The sequence below is a fragment of the Eucalyptus grandis genome, chromosome 10 (genome assembly GCF_016545825.1).
Source record: "Eucalyptus grandis isolate ANBG69807.140 chromosome 10, ASM1654582v1, whole genome shotgun sequence".
In the NCBI taxonomy this organism is placed as follows: Eukaryota; Viridiplantae; Streptophyta; class Magnoliopsida; order Myrtales; family Myrtaceae; genus Eucalyptus; species Eucalyptus grandis.
The window spans coordinates 21486227-21506694 of NC_052621.1; the positions used below are offsets into that span (position 1 = coordinate 21486227).

The 20468-nt window shown below is 39.0% G+C and overlaps 1 protein-coding gene across 1 annotated transcript in view; it reads right to left on the reverse strand.

The window, feature by feature from the left end:
- Nucleotides 1-2919: 2919 nt before the first annotated feature.
- Nucleotides 2920-20468, reverse strand: part of LOC120288752 (UPF0481 protein At3g47200-like) — a 54532-nt gene continuing 36983 nt past the window's right edge. The window contains exon 2 of the mRNA XM_039302894.1: nucleotides 2920-3850. Within this exon, the coding sequence (XP_039158828.1) occupies nucleotides 3113-3850 (738 nt within the window). The 3' untranslated portion in view covers nucleotides 2920-3112. The remainder of the gene's footprint in view (nucleotides 3851-20468) is intronic.

The window sequence follows — 20468 nt, forward strand, 5'->3', positions numbered from 1 at the left end:
GCACATAAGAGAGAGACAAGAGGCTAAAAGTGAGACACCATCTAGGCACATGGCAATCAATAAGCGGGGTAGAGCATGATTCACATGAGGATTCAACACCACCTAATATTTTCTCATACTAGATAAAGGATTCATGTCATTTTGAAAGCACTCGACAAGTTTGTCTAAATTTGCTCTTAAATATCTCAACTGAGAACTCAAATTACAAATTTATTAGGAGAAAGTAAATTAAAGTCGATATTCGACTTAGTTAACTTGTAAAAAATTAATTTTTACTGAAGTGACGGCCACTATTATGGAGAAAGCACCATCAGCTTATACCCATATATATAATGAGGAGAAGGCTATTCTAGCAATATAGGATCTTAATAGGCGTACTTAGAGAACAACTTAAATAAATTCTCTTATAATATTTTTATATAGCTATGGATTCTTCATCTTCTTAATTTCTGCTCAGTAAAGAAAATCATCCCTCAAGGCAATAGAGCTCACCAAGGTATTACAGTTCTCTCCCTTTCAAGTTGTTGTCATGGCTATAAACTCTAAAATATCATTTACCCTCTAACGTTTAATCGCCCAACATTGTTGCATTAAGACCTAATGATACAAAATATAACCTTTGAGAAACCTGAGTACTTTCACTAATTGAAAGTCGAGATTCGTCGGGAGTTTCCACCGGGCACCACTGTTGCCCCACCGAAAATGGTAGATCAAGATTGTAGGACGTAGTTTATCGCACATCTATGATTACTACACCACTATCAATATAACTTGTATAATTTTTTTTCAACATTTGCCACTTGGCTTGCAGTGAACATATTGTCTGTATTTTCTTTTTCTTCAACATAATTATCTCGATAATCTGTTTCCAATCAACAATTTTTTTTTCTACGTGGCTAAACTTTTTCACGAGGGATATTGAGATTTATTTAGGAAACCAACAATCTTTTTTTAATTGATTTATTTTATTGCAAATACTGCAGGTTAGATTTTTTTTTTTTTTCCTTTTAAGAGGTTTCTTCTCCTCTTTTATTTTTCCACAAGCTCCTTGAACCCTTTTTAGATTTATGAGACCCCGCATTTATTTAGACTAAAAGTCACTCTCAACTGAATCTTCATCATAAAGCATTAGTCTTTTCTCATACGCCTGAGCTAATTAATTCACTCACTAACATGATTTTTAAACCCTTAAATTCTTCTAGAGGGCTGAAAATAGGATTGTGTTCCTTGATAAACATCACATCTAAAATTTCTACTCCCCTGATATCATCTCCATAAGCCCCCATTTGATCTACTCGTCATTCTAATCTTCCACATTATTGTTTGAGGGTCTCATAATTATTTATTTTAATATTTTGAAGAGACTGAAATCTAATTGTTTGTGTCTTTGTTGCGTCTTAAACTTTTATTTTAATATGTTCTTAAATTATATTTTGAGTTTGAGCCGTATACGAAATCCGATTTGATTGAAAGATGTTTGTTGGATTAAAATCCAGCAAACATATCATATTTGGATTGGAACGCGGAGAGTTGGTTGTTGTAATCTTATCCAAGCCGTCCATTAACTGGAACTCCTTACAACCAAAAATAAAAATAAAAATAAAAAGGAGCTTCGTATGTTGGTGCTCGTCAGAAGAGGAGAGAAATATAGGTTTGTGTGGGCCGTTGACTTCTTCAAGCCTTCAAGTGGAGTTCTCTTTTCGCTGGGGGAACAAAGGAGATGTGAGCATCGGGTGAAGCTTGTGAAGAGAATCCTTCACCCAATTGAGGCATTTTCTTCGTGATGACACGAGTGTTTCGAGTTTTCAATGATTTGTTTATCGAGCAATTACGTGAGGTGAAATACTATGGGTTTGGGTATAATCTTAAACAGGGAAACACTTGAGCGTTATGAGCGATTGTAGCTCTATAATTCTCCAATTGATGATTACCTAATTATTTGTAGCTGACCCTTCCTATGGAGTGGCTGTTGGTGGTCGGTCTGAATAGTGCAAATTTTTCCTTATTGTTGATTGTCTTGTTTCTCTAGTAATTTTGTTCTCTCACGTAATTTAATTACATACATTCTTTGGCTTCCACGTTATCTTAGAACACGTCTTTGCGGTTTTTGCTCCAATGGTTTGCGGAAATATTGTTCCCAAGAGTGCTTGTTGGATGACATACAAAGCCCTTGCAACTTTTTGTGGTTGCTCTGCCAGAAGTTTGTACCCTCCTACGGAGCCTTATATCCTTTCTCCACGATGTCTCTTAAATCTTGTGCCATCAAAAAAGTAATCATTTTAATGCTTTAGTAAATAAATATAGTTATTTTCATCGAAAGTAGGAGCAATAGTAAGATAGAGTTGGCCATCCTTTTGGTGTTGGATATATGGTGGGGATTTTAGTTGGGGGTGGATAGGACTCACGCTCAATGCCAACCGAATGAGGCCCTGACACCACTGTTGGCTTTTAGGGTTAATGTGGAAGTGTGTATGTTTGTGGGGATTTACTCAGCAAAGGAAAAAGGAAGGAGCTTTTGAAGCTTGTTTTATTATCAAAATGTTTTGTGCAAGGAATATATGGAGCTGTAGTTGGGCTGAACATGAATGAACGAGCATGAAGCCTTTTTATAGTTCTTCCTAATCGACTCTTCTGCTAAGAATCTCTGTCACAAACAAAGAAATTTGCTTCATTTTACATGTTGGACAGGTTTTTTGCCATTACTTCTAACTACCACCATCTAAGCCAGAAAACACCAGACTTTAACTACGTACCATAGTTCTACAAACTTGTAGAGTCTTGGCTTTTCTGGATAAATTGACCACAACTTCAACAAAATTTAATCAAAAAGAAAATGTTGGAATGGAAGATTTTATTTGCCTAGAACGTGATCGTCCTTCCGAATATCTATCCAAATTGGACAAAAATGAAAAAGACTGAAACAAGAGAATCATCATCTGATGATGATATATAAACAGCCAAATGTCCATCGTTCATAACATTTAGAGAGGGAAATAAGCACGACTGAAACCACGAGGAAAATCATTGATGACAACAATCAACAGCCAATCAACAGATACTTATCGAGCATCAGGCATTAGGAGAAACAACAAAAAATGAAAAAAAAAAAAAATCATTGTGCATGGTATCTGAGCACGGTATACACGGCCTGCATTATAGTGAGAGCGAAGAGGAAGAGGGCGGCGGTGAGAGACAATATAGTCCAAGGACTCCTGAAGTAGGTGCGGTTGAGAATAGCCCTCCATTTGTTCCAGGGCTCCTTGCAGTGCTCGCTGATCTTCTGTTGCACGCCATCGAGGTTTTCGTTGGATGGGAGCGTCACGTCCGTGCACAGAGAGTTGAATAGCTTGGCGACTGCCTTGTCACTTCCGAAATCATTCTGGATGATGCCTTCCGTGTGAAGCAGGGCGACATCCTGCCTATCGTTGATGATTTTGTCCATGAAGGTGACGTAGGATGTGACCTCGTTCCCAGCCCCGATGTGCAAGCGCTCGAACGTCATGACGTTGAGGAACATGGACTCGGTGGTGTCATCCACCTTGATAACTGGGAGCTTCAGGAACCCTCTAGCAAAGGAGATGTCCTTGAGGCTGTTGGTCTTGCGCTTCTTGAACTTGATCCCGGCCTCGGTGAGCTCAATGACCGACCAGATTATCGGCTCGGTCTTCTTGGCAGATATCTTCATGTCCTCAGGCCCCATATCTAATTCCCCTTCGTGCTGGACCTCCTCGGATTTCATCAGCATGCCTTTCCTGTATACGTCCATGACATGCAGGCGTCTGCCCAACCCCGTGAAATTTTTATTTTCATCGAGGAAGTAGAATTTTCCGATGAGCTCGTTGACGTCATCCTGCGTTGTTGGAGTAAAGTCAGTGCATTGAATACGAGAGTGTTGTTCTGTCGACAACACCCACATAAAAGGAAAAAAAAAAGGAGTCTCTTATTGAGGTGATAGATTTAATAATTAAATTGTTAATTGATCTCGAACTGTGCATGCTAAACATTTAAAACATTAAATTTAATGGATTTCGTGTGAGGTCTATCTAAGATAATCAGTGCAATAATCTCTCTAATGACAGAGGGAAATCAAAGAAACTAACCTCCTCGCCATCGTTCGCGATGGCAAACAGCTGATACAGCACTAGCATCGGCAGCTGATTCTCCAGCAATAGCATGTCCCGTCTTATATACGGCGTTATGTATGCCAGCCTGTGGGTGCTGAAGATGGGGTCATTGGGCGCGTAGTCATTCTTTATTTTCTCTGTCGTGGTGGCCCCCATGATCTCGAGCATGAAGCAGCCGTCCCTCATCATCAGCTCCAGGAACTTGCCCCCCGTTCCCTCCTTCCGCTTATGGTCCAGATTGTCGTAGCTGTCCTCGAGCTCATGCGCCACCTTCCTCAGAGACTCGAAGACGTACTCGAGGGACTTCCCGGACCGCTTCAGGAAGTGGAGGAGCGCGCCGTGCTTGTGCTCCTCCATTGGACGGAGGTCGACCTCGTCATAGTGATAGGGGCCGAAAGAGACAACCTGCGGCTGGTAGGCCTTGGGGTTGAGGACGGTGATGGAGGGGGGAACCTTGTAGATGGACGGAGACTTCCAGCAGTGTTGTCGTCTTTGGGCATGCAGTTGAGGTTCTCGTTGACATGAACGATCCAGTTGGTCTCGTTCGGGGCCAGTTGGGGCGGCGAGGGTAACATGTTTCGGGGGTTCAGAGGTCCCACAAGTTTCTGTTCTGGGTGAGAGAGAGAGAGAGAGAGAGAGAGAGAGAGAGAGAGAGAGAGAGAGAGAGAATGGGAAGAGTGTGCGTGCAGTTTGGGGTTGTCCAAGCCCAATGCTGGTCACGTGTGCATAAATAGAGGTGTGGAAATGGGTCTCGACCAATTTTGTCACTCATATAAAATGAGTTGGATCATATATGTGTTAATTAAATTTTAATAGTTTTTTTTATGAAATTGAGTTGTAAAGTCTAATTGAATAATGAATATGGATTTTCAATGGTCGGGGCTTTTTTATTTATATCCATCGTAAGAGTTTTTGGCGGTGTCCAGGGGAGGTGGGGTGTCGCTTTTTGTGTCCCAAGTAAAGACAAAAAGAGTTTAGCTAATGGGAAGAGTGCTTGGTGGTGTCCCTATGGGAAGAGTATTTGGTGGTGTCCAAGCGAGAGGGGAGTCGCTTTTTGTGTCCCAAGTAAAGACAAAAAGTGTTTAGATAACGGTGGTGTGCAAGTTGGGTTTGTTTTTTTCTTCTTTTTTTTGGGGGTGGGTTGTCGCTTATTGTCGCCCAGGTAAAGACAAAAAGTGTTTAGGTAATGTCCCATGAAAAACGTGGGAATTGAATCATGCACGCCATCCACACAATCTTATGGCTGTGTATGAGCCTTAGGATTTATTAAATCTCCCAAGTATGAGCCTCAGCTAAAATGCTCATATTAAATTGAGTGCATGCAATGTGATCTAGGTATATACTTCACCTACTTGATGTGATATTTGATATATAATTTTTACCTTTAGAACGATCTAAATTTCTAACTTGGGGTCCTCCTTGTTAGTACTCAATGCCCCTCTTATATATATTATGTGTATTGCAAAAAAAAAAAAAAAAACTATTTCACAGAGAGTGACTTTCTAATCGGTTAGCTCATGGCAATCTTATAACTTCTCATAAATTAATTTCTAGTGTTAAACAAGTCAAGTCAAGTTATAATTATCTTGTGTCAAATTCAAAAACTTCCACTAGCTTCATATGGAGAAAATTTGATTCTAGCAAAAAGATACATTAAATTTCAAATCAAAGTCAAATTAGTATTGCAAAATCAATTTTATGAGTTAAACTAAATATTGGAGCTGCTGGGAAGGGAATCACCATCCAATGAAGAAATCAAAATGCAAACCAAAACCTCCCCTTTTAATTTAGCAACCATCTAAAACGCTTAAGAAAAGTCGGATTTTTCTCACCAATTCAAAACCAAAACAAGCAAAACTCCAATAGGAAGAAACTCAAGCTGACCCCTCCCCTAACTCCACGAGGGGAAGAAAGAAAACAAATCCAATTTACAATCGGCTAAGGCCAACATGAGGTTGCAGAGTTTGGTGGTGGGGGCTCCGTGGGTATAGCTATTGACAGTGGCAGTGGCCAAAAGGAAGAAAGGAAGAAAGAAAAGAGAAATGCAAGGCACACAAGAGAGAGAGAAAAGAGACTAAAAGTGGGCCACTATCAGGCATATGGCGATCAATGAGTAGGTAGAGCGTGACTCATGTGAAGATTCAACACCACCTAATATTTTCTTGTACTAGATAAAGGATTCATGGAATTTTGATATGACCCCAAAAGCTTGTCTAAATCTACTCGTGATTATTACCTCAATCACCCTAACTAGCTTTTATTAAATCTTAAATTGGGTCGGGTCACCTTTCGCTCCATTACTAGTTTATTCTCATCGACCTGTTATCTAATTAACGAGAGTAAAGTGGTTCTAGTCCAAATTCCAAACTTAATAAGACATATTCAGAAATAACGAAGTATGACAATTTTTAAATTTTTCTCAAAACAACTTTTCCTCCATTTTCTTTCAACAACTCTCTCTCTCTCTCACTTTCTCCTCCACTATACTTGTTTGCGTTCTTTCCCCTAACTTTTTATTCTCATATATAGAAAAGTCAAAGAAAAGGCAGATTCAAAACATCGCATCCAAATCGTGCACATTTGACATATAATGGCATAACTACACCGAACTCAACTTAGAATGATATGTCTCTCATTCATATCTTATATTACAATGACCGACGAAATAGAGCTTACAAAACACTTTCATTGAAATGAGAAAAAACTAGCTTTTAAAGTGTCTCTATTTAACCAAACCAAGTCACATATCAAACATTATAAATTCCCTTAATTTTATTCAAAACAATATTATTTCGCAAGCGATAGCTCGATTGGATAAGCGGAAAGGTAAGAATCGCTCCTGTAGGAAGGCTCTAGCGTGTCTCACCATATGAGGGGCAATTCAATTGCAATCATACGAGAGACGCCATGCCCTTCTATAGCTGGCAGATTACGAAGTCCTTAATTCCAATCACTGAAAATTGACTTGTGGGTCATTTTAATACCGAGCGTGTGATAAGCCGTTGTCTACTAATTGTTATCATATATCATGCTTCCATTTTCTTGGGGCTTATTATAGTTGGATTTTGTTCCCAATAATGAAACTCGAGGACAATTTGGGTTCAGAGAAAATTATATCCAATATTTTTTTTAAGACGTTCTTTACAAGTATTGAAAATCTGATGTGGCATCACACGTATGATGAAAGTTTTTAAAAATTTATAACACTTAAGTGATCGATTGAAAGTTATAATACTCAAGTGAATATTATCTAAAAGTTATGATACTCAAGTGACTAGAAAAATAAGTTATGGTACTCAAGTGATTGTTGTATGAACATTATGACACTCATCAAATCTTTATCCCAAAAATGAGAAATTAAGTTGTAGTTGGTAAGACTCGGGAGAGCCCATTACGCAAATTTAAGAGCCATCTCACAAGAGAGTTATGGGCGCCTACTTAGCAATTAGCTAAATCCTTGGGGATTCATTTTGGGAGAGTTGCAATAGAGAGTTTTCAAAATTTAGATGGGTTAAAGAATTTTAAAAAGAGAGAAAATATTATATTCCTGTGATATTTCTCCTGGCATTCCGACATCGCTAAAATTAATAAACAGTTAAACAATAAACACAAAAATCTCATAAAAGATGTTGACTTAATCTGAAAGCGACTAATTCAAACCAATCAAATCAATAAGGGAAGAGTTCCGGGGATGCCCAGTGAGGGGTATATCAATTTTTCGTGCACCAGATAAAGACAAAAAAGGTTTAGGTATGTCTCACGACAAACATTGGAACCAAATTTTATGCACACTACTATTCACATATTGAGTTGGGTGCATGTAATGTGATTTGGATACTGACTTCACATGTTTGATGTGACATTAAATTTATAACTTTTACCTCTGGATGTTATAAATTTCTTAGTTGAGGCCTCCTTTTTAGTACTCAATGCTCGTGTCTACGTGAGTTTTATCTCATGTAGTGAAAAGGAAAAACGATATTTCACAAAAAGTAACTTTCCATTAATATATATACCCAGCTAGCTCAGAAAATCATGTAATTTCTCCAGCATTTTACTTGAGTTCCTTATCGATTCATAATAAATCAATGGTGGCTACATTATAAGCTAAATTGCATGTTTAACTTATTTATTTAAAATCCGAAAGTTGCGATTAGTTTGGGCTTAGTAGAGTCAGTACTAAGCAACGGTACTACCATTTTAATGAGTGAACATTAGTATCAGCTTATTAGTTTATTAGCATTCTCTTAATGGTTTGCCTTTGGGAAGGTCGCGACATCAACTAAAGATAAAGGACTTTGAGAGTGATAAAGTTCACCACTCTAGGAAGGTCGCAACATCAACTAACGATAAAAGGATGTTGAGAGAGATAAATTTTACCACTGAGGTCTAAAGGAACAACACTAGCCAATAATAAAGAACTTTGGGTTCATCACCAATGGAATTGGATACAAAACCGAAGATAGATATTCACTCACTTGGTATTCATCAAATTCAAGTCTTTGTGTACAAAATAAGATTTCACCTTGATTTATAGAGGGACTCTTCTAAGCAAACATAAATGACTTAGAATTCTAAGAAAGCATGGTGACTATGGACAATTATCTAATCATGACTCTTGAAACTGTCATATTCACAAAAACTAAGACTCGAAACCACAACACAATTAAAACGCATAATAGCTAGGACTTAATGCTTGACACTTAGAAGTAAATGCATAGTAATTAGGATTAGATCCTCCAAATTTGTCCACCAACTTGGGAGTCGAACAACCACCATGGAAGATCAACCGACAGAGATGGACATAGACTAGAACAACCTCTTGTTGTTAGGTAGTCGATTAACAGTCTCAAAGTTGACAACAAACTTGTTAATCAACATCTTTATAATCCATCGGCAACTATAAAATTGAAACTAATCTATTAAATGGACAACTTCCCTATGGAATCGATGTCTTCAACCGAAACCCTTCGAATCAAATCATTTTTTGCTTGCAGGAGTAAGCATTCGGGTTGGATCAATCCATGAGATTTGAATTAAGCTTGAGAGTTGCTCAATCGGACTTTGTACTCCCGCATCAAATCCTTTGATCAACCATTCCAACTAAAACGTCAAATTAATTAACAATGTGATACTGCTTACGTTATAAAAGATGAAGTTTGCTACCACATGAGCAAGAAAAACAAGCAATATATATATATATATATCAATCAATGGGTAAACAAAATACTTGATTGTATGTCAGAGTTTGAGAAATAGGCCAAGAAGATGGAAACGACTTATCTTTTCTTGTATATTCAGTCGTGTGTTTTACATTATACAAGCACCTATTTGTAGTACAATGAATGTCTAATTGTGGAAAAAAATAAATGAAGATACATTAAATCAAATCCAATCTTGAATTGATATAATCTGTCAATTATAATCGCTTGCAATCTTGGATTGATCACAATCTTCTCGGTCCGTTCATAATCTCAGGTCCGATCCTCACATATCTCCAACACTCCTCCTCAAGCTAGTGGCTAATATATATCCAAGACGCCAAGCTTGTTTAGTAGATATGCGTGCTGTTTTTGACATAATGGCTTGGTAAAGATGTCTGCAGGCTGTTCCATGGTTCCAATTCCATTCATCTTGATTACTCATTCTTGGATTTTATCTTGAGTGTAGTGACAATCCACTTCAATATGTTTGGTTCTTTCATGAAATATAGGATTCGCTGCAAGTTTGAGTGTTGCATCATTGTCACAGAATAAGTTTGTTGGTCCTTTGACTCGTATCCCAAGTTCTAAAAGCAAGTCTCATATCCAAACTATTTCACAAATGGTTTTGGCCATAGCTTGATATCTAGCTTCAACGGATGATAATGATACAGTCGACTACGTCTTTGTCTTCCATGAAATTAACGACTTTCTCAATATAATGCAAAAACCAGTAATTGATCTTCAACTCATGGGAAATGTGGCATAGTTTGTATCACAATAAGCATTCATTTCCAAATTGCAATCTCGAGAAAGGAGTATTCCAAGTCCTGGACATCTCTTTAAATATTTTACAACCTTCAAGGCTGCATTCATGTGAGATTCCTTTGGATTATGCATGAATTGGCTGAGTGTCTGCATTGCATAACATATATTTGGCCTGGTCATGGTGAGATATATGAGTTTCCCAACAAGCCTTTGATAGCGGGATGGATCTTTGAGTAGTGGGTCAATAGTCTCAGAAGATGATCCGGCGTCATAATCAACGGTAGCTAACTTGATGTTCTAATCAATTGGAATGGCATTCGGTTTACATCCTAATAAGCCTGCTTTAGAGATAATTTCTAACACAAATTTCTGTTGGCTTAGAGCAATTCCCAAGTCTGAGCAAGCAATCTTGATACCAAGGAAATACTTGGGAGGTCCCAAGTCCTTAATGTAAAAAGTAGAATGCATATATTCTTTGAGACTCTTGATGACCAATCCATCGTTTCCCATAATAAGTATATCATCAACATATATCATCAGATAGATTGATGACATACCTTTTGTCCAAGTGAAAAGGGTATAGTCGTGCTTGGATTGCTTGAAACCAATGTCTGTAAGAGCTATAGTAAATTTTGCATACCACTGTCGAGAAGCTTGCTTGAGCCCATAAAGGGACTTACGAAGACGACATACTCTAGGCTCCCCCTGTCGCTGTAATCCCGATAGAAGGTCCATATATATTTCTTCATCGAGATCACCATGAAGGAAGGCATTCTAAACATCCATTTGATGTAATCCCAATCTCAAAAAGTAGCAATGGAAAGAAAGGAGTGAATAGTGACGTCCTTTGCAATCAGAGAGAATGTCTCGTGATAATTGAAATCCTCACGTTGTGTAAAGCTTTTGGCCACTAAGCGGGCCTTATATCGTTCAACATATCCATCTGTGGCATCCAAAAATTTAGATGATCCTCATATAGGTGACGGTCACCGAACTGTGACATTAACATCATTTACAGGCATTAAATTGTATTTGTTCATTTGAATTTATATTTTATTTTATTTCTGAACTGAAAGGATGGAATTTAGTCTTGCGTAAGAAATATGCGTGCTAAAATTAAAGAATTAGAACTTTGAGGATGTTGGACAGCACGCAAGAATTTTGAGTATATACTTGTATAGGAAGCAATTTAATTTTTGGGATATTAAATTAAATTCAGTAGAAATAAAATGCTTAAAAAAATAATAATAATTTTGGGCTTTATTTTAAGGACTCTTGGGCCCAAGCAAGCCCAAAGACCCCCATGTGTGTCGACCGGACCAAGAAGGGGAGGGGGGAGTGCATGTCCTCCAACACTTGTCTTCAATTTTGCCTCCACTTGTTCTCTCCTTTTAGCCACTTGTTCTCCTCATGAGAACACTTGTCTCTTACATACAAAAATAGAGATAAATTGTTAATCAAAGAGCAAAAAGAAGGGGTTTCGGACGTGAGAGGGAAAGAGAGAAATGGAGGTGAGCCGAGGAGAGAGAGAAAGGGTTCGTGGGTGCTTCGGCAAGGGAAGAGGAAGACCAAGCCCTGCCGTGCGTGTGCCTAGCTGCTGCCCCGTCGAGCCAGCCTTGCCCTGCCGTTGTGTTTGCTGTGTTTTTGCTTGGATTAGAGGCAAGTAGAGTCCATTGATCTACCTTTTTCTTGTTGTGTTTTGTGTGTGATGAATGGTGAATTTCGGATGTGGATGAAGTGTGAAATTTCGAAATTATAGGAGTTGTGTTCTAGCCTAGTGTTCTGTTTCTAGAAAAACAGTTCGACCTTTGATGATTTCGTGAGTTGCATGCGATGTTCTAGTTGGAATATGACTTCGACTTCTTGACGAAAGTTATAGAGGACTTATTGGAGAATAACATATCAAAATTTGAGAGGAAAAAAACAAGTATAGGTTGGTGAAACCATTTTTCTTTGAAGAAGCTAGATCTGGAAACTGTTATGTTGATCTGTTGTGATTCCGTGGATTTTGTGAAACTATCCAGTCCGAATTTAATCTCGTGTTCTTGATAAGAGTTGTAGAAAACATCTTGAGGAGAAACATACTAAAATTTGAGGATAAACGAACAAGTAATGATCGTGGAAAACGATTTTCTTTGAAAAGGATGAATCTGGACAGTGAACCAAGAGTTAGGGAGAGTTATAAAAATTATAGATTTTAATCCAGAAGGAATTAGACTTAGATTTCTTCATGAGAATTTTACCTCTAAATATCAGCTATGACATATTAAAATATTAGAATTTTCAGAGTTCATTTAACGGTTTAATCAAAATTATTTACAAAACTGTGCAGAAGTGATGCTAAAATTTCTTTTGCTGTGATGTGTGGATCTATGTGATTGATGTGGAACTTTCTTGATATGGTGTTCTTCATAAACGAACAAGTAATGATCGTGGAAAACGATTTTCTTTGAAAAGGATGAATCTGGACAGTGAACCAAGAGTTAGGGAGAGTTATAAAAATTATAGATTTTAATACAGAAGGAATTAGACTTAGATTTCTTCATGAGAATTTTATCTCTAAATCTCAGCTATGACATATTAAAATATAAGAATTTTCAGAGTTCATTTAAGGGTTTAATCAAAATTATTTCCAAAACTGTGCAGAAGTGGTGCTAAAATTTCTTTTGCTGTGATGTGTGGATCTATGTGATTGATGTGGAACTTTCTTGATATGGTGTTCTTCATAAAATATCTTACTCTGGATCTTTTTTACATCATGTCAAATTTTCAGAATTTATTGAGATTTTTTACTAATTTTCCAAGAATTTTTACTAAAGATGTGCATTCTGTTTTACCCGAAAATTGGTTCTATTTTCAAAAGCCAATGAATTTCTTTATAAAATGTGAAATCGTGGGTGTTATGTGTGCTGCATATATGGTGAAGTTTGGCATATCATATGACATCAAAAAGCTGGTTTAGACCTTTGATATTGTTGCATCAAGTGCCATGTTGAAAATGAGACATATATGTGAATATACATTGTGATAATGATGATACTGTCGGAGGTGTGAGCCGACGATGCCCTAGGAGTTGGGATGCCTAGTGGTTCGAATGAGTCGATGCCCTTTGGATGCCTGGTTGTATTATGAATACATGCCCAGAGGTTTTCCTCGGGAGTGTCGGGATGCCCGGTTGTATTATGATACATGCCCAGAGGGTGAGAGGTTGTATCATGATGCATGCCTGGAGGGTAGGGGTAACCATTTTCATGGCAAACCCCGAAGATTCCTCGTGATGCCAGGTGGGATGCAAGATGCCCAGAGATGTGTGCTGGAGGTTCCTCGTGATGCTAGGTTGGCTGCGAGCGATAAATGAGGGATGCAAACACTGGTCCTTGGAAAGAAAAATGATGTGATCCAATTAAAAGATAAAATTGAGAATTGAATCATGTGCATGAATGTGTGCATATGGCATGGGATGAACCTCATGGAAATGCAAGCATGAAGTGCATGGTGGTATATGCACGTTGCATGGTGATATATGCTTGGCTGCTTGATGATATATGTACAAGTGCATGGTGGTATATGCATGTTGCATGGTGATATATGCATGGCTGCTTGATGATATATATACAAGTGCATGGTGGTATATGCACGTTGCATGGTGATATATGCATGGCTGCTTGATGATATATGTACAAGTGCATGGTGGTATATGCACGATGGCATGGTGAGATATGCATGACTGTATGGCGATATATGCATGACCGCATGGTGATGTATGCTCGATAGTATGGATGATATGTGCTTTACTTGTGATATCTTGATTGTCTTGCTTGTTGCATTGTGTAGTTTGATGGATTTTTACTGCTAAGTGGTTGTACTCACCCCTTTTGGGGACTAACATTTTAGACTAGATAAGATACCTCTGCTGCCACTGCCACTGGTAGATGGATCAAGTGGTTAGATATGACTGCAAGGAGAAGGATAGTAAAGGAAGGAACTTTTGGACGCCGACATTGATCAATGGACTTTAAGTATACGACTGTTGGAGGAGATGTCGGTCATCTTTTGAAGTATAGCCGAGTATAGAAGACTACATCATTTTGATGTACCGATGAATGATGTCCATCTGGTTTAAGTAAATAAAAGTGTTCGGCTTTTACCTATAAATGTTTAGTGGGTGTGCATCATTTTCTGAATACAAGGAAGGGAGTTGATAGATGTGCTTCCACCATATAAATTGCGCAGGGACCGATCCAAAAGATGTAAACCCCTAGGATTTATGAATTTTAATGAAATTCCTTAGTATCGGAGTATTATATTATCAGGTCAAGTGAAGGGTAAGCAGACTGTGGCGACCCTAATGGTTCGGGGGCCGTTGAGGGGTGCCACACCATCAGCCTTGTACTTGATCTTATATACCCATTTGCAACCAATGGGTTTCCGATGAGCAGGTAATGGAACTATATCCCATGTGTGATTTTCTATTAAGGCATGCAGCTTTGCTTCCATGGCCTTTTGCCATCGCGGATCACGAATTGCTTCATTGTAGGTAATGGGTTTCCGATGAGCAGGTAATGGAACTATATCCCATGTATGATTTTCTATTAAGGCTTGTAGCTATGCTTCCATGGCCTTTTGTCATCACGGATCACGAACTACTTCGTTGTAGGTAATGGGTTTCCGATGAGCAGGTAATGGAACTATATCCCATGTGTGATTTTCTATTGAGGCATGCAGCTCTGCTTCCATGGCCTTTTGCCATCATGGATCACGAACTACTTCCTTGTAGGATGATGGTTCTATCTCCTCGGAAATTTGACTAATGCAGCACATATGTTCCGTAGACAGGCGATCAAATGAAACATAAGAGGAGATAGGATATGAGGTACCTATGGAGCTGAGACATAGTCCTTCGTCTACGTAGGAGGGCGACTAATCCGTCCTGAGCGTCGTGGGGGAATGCGAGCAGGTGTAGGAGATGATGACTTTGAAGTGGACTATGAAGATAATTGGTTTGAATCAGAACTTGCTTCAATGTCCACTATAGATTTTGCAATTGAGTGATGGGAAATCCATAATGGTCTCAATCATTGGAGAAGAAGCCGGAGTGTCTAGAGACGGGGCATGTATATAATGGGAAATAGGAGATGAACCTTCCTCAAATAGAAAATGTCCGTTCTTATTATTCGAGCTAGAAGGCTCAATTGAAGATGTTTCTTCCTAAAAAGGAAAAAATGTCTTCATGGAAAACGACATCCCTGCTTATAAAGAAGTTCTTTGTCGATGGTTCGAAGAGTTGGATATCCCATGAAGATGCATCGTTTGGCCCGGGGACTCATCTTGTCACGAGAACCTGTGGTAGTAACATAACATAGGCATCCAAAAACCTTCAAGTGAATAACTTCAGGCTTCTTACCATATAGCACTTCAAAAGGAGTACGTCGATCAAGAACTCGAGTTAGCATACGATTGATCAGGTAAGCTGCCGTGACCACACAATCTCCCCAAAAAGTCTCAGGAATGGACGCTTGGAATTTAAGGGCACGTGCAACTTGTAAAAGATGACGATGTTTGCGCTCAACAATCCCCTTTTGTTAAGGCGTGTAAGTGCACGTGCTTTCATGTAGAATTCCATGAGAAGAAAAGAATAATTGATAGTCATGACTAGAAAATTCTTTCCCACTATCTGTTCAAATACATTGAATAGATTTCCCAAATTAATTCTTTGACATGACTAAAAAAATTTTAAGGTGGGGAAGAGCTTGACTCTTTGGTTGCATAAGGAAAATCCACGTATCGCAAGAATGATCATCTACAATGATAAGAAAGAATCGGGACCCATCACAATGTGGGGTGTGATAGTGGCCCCATATATCTACATGAATTAAAGAAAAAATATCTGTAGCCCAAGATTTGCTTATGGGAAAAGAAGCACGCGATTGTTTAGTAAGAGAACAAATTTTGCATTGGGGATGCGGAAAAGAAGCGCTATGGCCCAAACGTTGATGTGAAAGGATAATTTTATCATGGGTAGTAACATTACACAATGATTCTTTATTCATGGAAAATTGCGATAAATCAAAATTTTTGGGAAAACTGGTCCAAAAATACAGTCCTTGTGAAAGACTACCCAAGCCCATCAGTTTACCAGTTGAAAGGGCTTGAAAGAGACAAGTGTTTGAGTTAAAGAGAATACGACAAGAATTGTCCTCACAGGCTTTTGATATTGAGATAAGATTGAATTCAAACTAAGGAACATAAAGGACATTTCGAAGGGTAATCAAAGAACTAAGATTTATCGTACCTATCTTTGTGACATATATGGTATTTCCATTCGGAAGCTTCACAATTATAGGGAAATGATTTTTATGGGTATGAGAAAAAAGACTTTCATCATAGATAATGTGGTCACTAGAACCCGAATCAATAATCCATGCATCATCAGAAATATAGTTAAGGCAATATGAAGTACCTAAAATGCTTGCCCCTTTATCAGAAATTTCCAACTGTCTCAGTGCTCTCATAATTTGTTGATACTGATTTTGGGTAATGGACTGATCGTGCCCAATGACTTGATTAGCTGATGATTCCTTCTTTCTTTTCTCCCCAAGTTTGCCATGTAATTTGCAATAGGTTTCCATCGTATGGTGTGGTCGTTTGCAATAATCGCAGTATAATTTCCATTTTCCTTTAGTATTTCCTCTTAAGGATGATGTGGCATTGTGAGGGCCATGCGATACTTTAAAATTAGGTGTCACCATGGCTTGTTGAGAGCCGTTGGATTCAGCTAAAGCCATGGCTAAATAATAGTCGTTGGATCTTTCAAATCCATCATGACCGTCCATCCCAAAGGAATTAGGGCTTCATTTTCCTTCTCCTCCTTTAGTTACAGCAACAACATGATGGCCCCATTCTCCATGCTTCTCGGCTGAACCCACGACAGGAGGAAGGCCGGCGGTCGGTGGTTGCCCAGATCCGAAACCGGTAAGCCCCGGCGAGAAGAGGCCGCCGAAGATGGTCCAAAACCGAGAGCAGCCGGGCAATCCCTTCTCCAATTCATGCATGCTCGGCGCAACTGTCCTTTGGCTCTCTTCTTGGACCACTAATTGGTAGATCCGACCAAGCGGCGGCGCCGGTTCCATCGCAAGGATTTGGGACCTGAAATGTTAGTAGTTTTAATTTAATATTAGTAAAAATCAGGTTGCTTTCTCCCTTTCTCGTATCGCTCAATATTGTCGAAGCGTTTCCTCCAGCCTCGAGTTCGTTCCACAAGGCTGAGAGTCGATTGAAGCAAATTGTGACAGACTGATTTCCTTGTTTCAAATCTAAGACAGCTTGGGTGAGGGAGAAGATCTTGGCCCGATCGAGCTTTCCATACATCTTGCGAATGTTTTCCAAAATCATCTTTGAGTCTTCAGTTGGTGGAAGCTCAGCGGCCACCTCAGGAGCCAAGCAATTACCGATCCACGTCCACACGAGTTGGTTACATCTTTGCCAATGTCGCCGTGAGTGTTCATCCGCCAGAAAAGGCACGGTTCCGTCAAGGAACCCATCTTTATCTTTCGTGACCAACGCTCGTCGAAGATCTCGAGCCCATGTACTATAGTTTTCGGGTCCACCTAGCTGTAAGGAGATGAGTTTCAGTTTGGGACCATCCCCCGGAGATGTATATAGTGGGTCGCCGAGTTCTGGTCGGCCACTGTTGGCCGGAACAGGATACGGCACAAAGCTAGGTGCCGCATTAGGGTCAGGGTTCCCTCGTGGTTCCTGCGGAATGGGTTCGGGTCTTGAGCCTGGACCCGTCCACCCCATCCCAGCGCTAGCGATTCCTTCTTCTCCAGATGCGCCATATGGGGCCCATGTCTGGTTTGACCCAACGGTCCATGGACCTTGAACGGGAAACCACTATATAGGAGCCCACTGGTGGTGCTGTAGAATGCTGATCTTCGGTGGGATCAATTTGATCCGATTCTCTGTTCTATGGTGAGTTCGGATTTTCCTCCATTGAAGAATTTCCTTCGTCAACTGAGTTCTTATTCTTGGCCATGATGTGAGAAACAAATTCCTACCGATTGCTTATTTGTTTTGCACAGCTTAATTTGCAATAACAGATCAGAAAAACTGGAGGCAATTTGAGTGGTTTGTAGAAGCTAGGTCGGAAAGTATGGCTCTGATACCATGTCAGAGTTTGAGAAATAGCCCAAGAAGATGGAAACGAGTTATCTTTTCTTGTATATTCAGGCGTGTGTTTTACATTATAAAAGCACCTATTTGTAGTACAATGAATGTCTAACTGTGGAAAAAATAAATGAAGATACATTAAATCAAATCCAATCTCGAATTGATATAATCTGTCAATTATAATCGCTTGCAATATTGGATTGATCACAATCTTCTCGGTTGGGTCATAATCTTAGGTTTGATCCTCGCATATCTCCAACATTGTACGATCAAAAAAGTTAAAGAGGATTTGATTACAGAGTAGAAGACCAAATTGTACAAATGCTGAAACTTAGAGAACTAAATCTGTTACTTTACCCTCCAATTGTTTAACGATTTGCCTTGCAGATTCTATTGACGACATTATAGTCCAATTTCTTTAGAATTCACACAACTTTAATAAAACTGTTTGAAACTTGCAAGTGCGCCTACAAATCAACCGCAGAAGCATCTTTGTTAGGTTGCAAGAGGACATGGATGCCCTCATATGCCGAAGTTTGCGATTTGCAAAGGTGTTTTTAGTCTGCACTTAACCTACAGATAGATTCATAGAGAGATGAGCGATTAATCTTTATGCACTAAGTTAAAGCTCTTTGATTGCCATTGAATCTAAAATAGTGGAGGATTTGGTATCAGTGATTATTTAGCCAAGAATCGTTTTGCAGCTACTCATTCAGTGAATGGTAGATCCTGTTCTGCGCACCAGCAACTCAGCTTCGAAGGTAATGGAATCGAAATGGGGAACGACAGAGAAAACAGAAGGGCTTTTATTTTCAGGTTTCACCTGATTAAAGTTTTGAGGCTAAATCTAGTTAATACACACTCTGAGTTCCATAGGTCGGGTTTGCTGCAGCCAGATGATATACATGCTTCACCATAGTTCGGACAACATATGCCCATGAAATCTTCCAAGGAAACCCAAAAGTCTATCTGAAGATGGCATGAGCATACAACTTCTTGATTCCCACATACACAAGCAGACTGAAGGCAAATTCTGCGCGTCACTCAACATATGGCTAGGCCTTTCACTTCTTGGTTTCCTGCATTATTTGTTTCAATTTCACTACCAAAGAGGCCACGGAGAATTGTGAGATATTTGGGGAATCTCTATTTCTCAACATTAACGGGTATTTCTGCACAAATTAAGACATCAAAGGTGTATGCTTGTGTTAGAAAAAACTTCCTTATTTTTTTTTGAAGTTGACAAAACGTTTCCGTCAGTCTAGTCTGAAGACTTACAGACTGTATCGTCAAAGTCTGAAGACCTCCAGACTCAAGATTTAAAGTCCATCCTCACTGATAGCTTCTAGACCGACGAAGAAAAGATTTATCCATTGAAGAAAACTTATCCTGATGCTAGTATATCTTTAAGGATTTGGTTCGTACAGTTGAAGAAAATCTCATGGCTGGAAATAACACCTCATGATCAATTATTCTTATTGAAATCAATTCGGATAATTTGATTTGTTGATTGGCGAAGTATGCTTGGAAGGTTCTACTTATGGAAACCTAGATCCTGATTGTATGGGTGAGCAGGATTGGTGGGCTATCATCACATTTCTTTAATAACTCGAGATCTCCCTAATTGATTCTGTCCGACGAGTAGATTGGAAGAACTCCTTTGGAAGGTACCAACGGTTATAATGGCATGGAGGAGTATATAAGCAAGACGCTCTACTTATTTGAGTGTGTGCGTGAAAGAAAAATTCTAAAGTGTGAAGCTCTTAGTTCTTTGCTGATTCAATCACTAAGCTTAAGTTATACTCAAAAGAGAGATTAAATACTTGTGAGACATTGAAGCAAAGTATAGTAGAGTCTCTATACTGTAGAATCGAGGACGTGAGACTGTAAAATCTCTTTTGGTTCTTAGTGAAATCCAGCCAGTGGGTTGTCAGTGCGAAAAAGTGGACGTAGGTTTGGTCTAAGCCGAACCACTATAAACCTTGTGTCTCAATTCTCTTTCCCTAATCTCTTTACTTTAAATTGTAGCTTTATATATTTGTTTATAGTCTATTTTATCTTTAGTCTATTATCCTCAAAAGTCGAATTAAATCGTTAAGTCTTGCAATACTTCTTTGCACCTATTCACCCCCTCTAGGTGCTCTTACTAGCCATATCAGTTGATTTCAATGGACAGCAACTACCAGAAGAATTCTCTGTGGCAGTC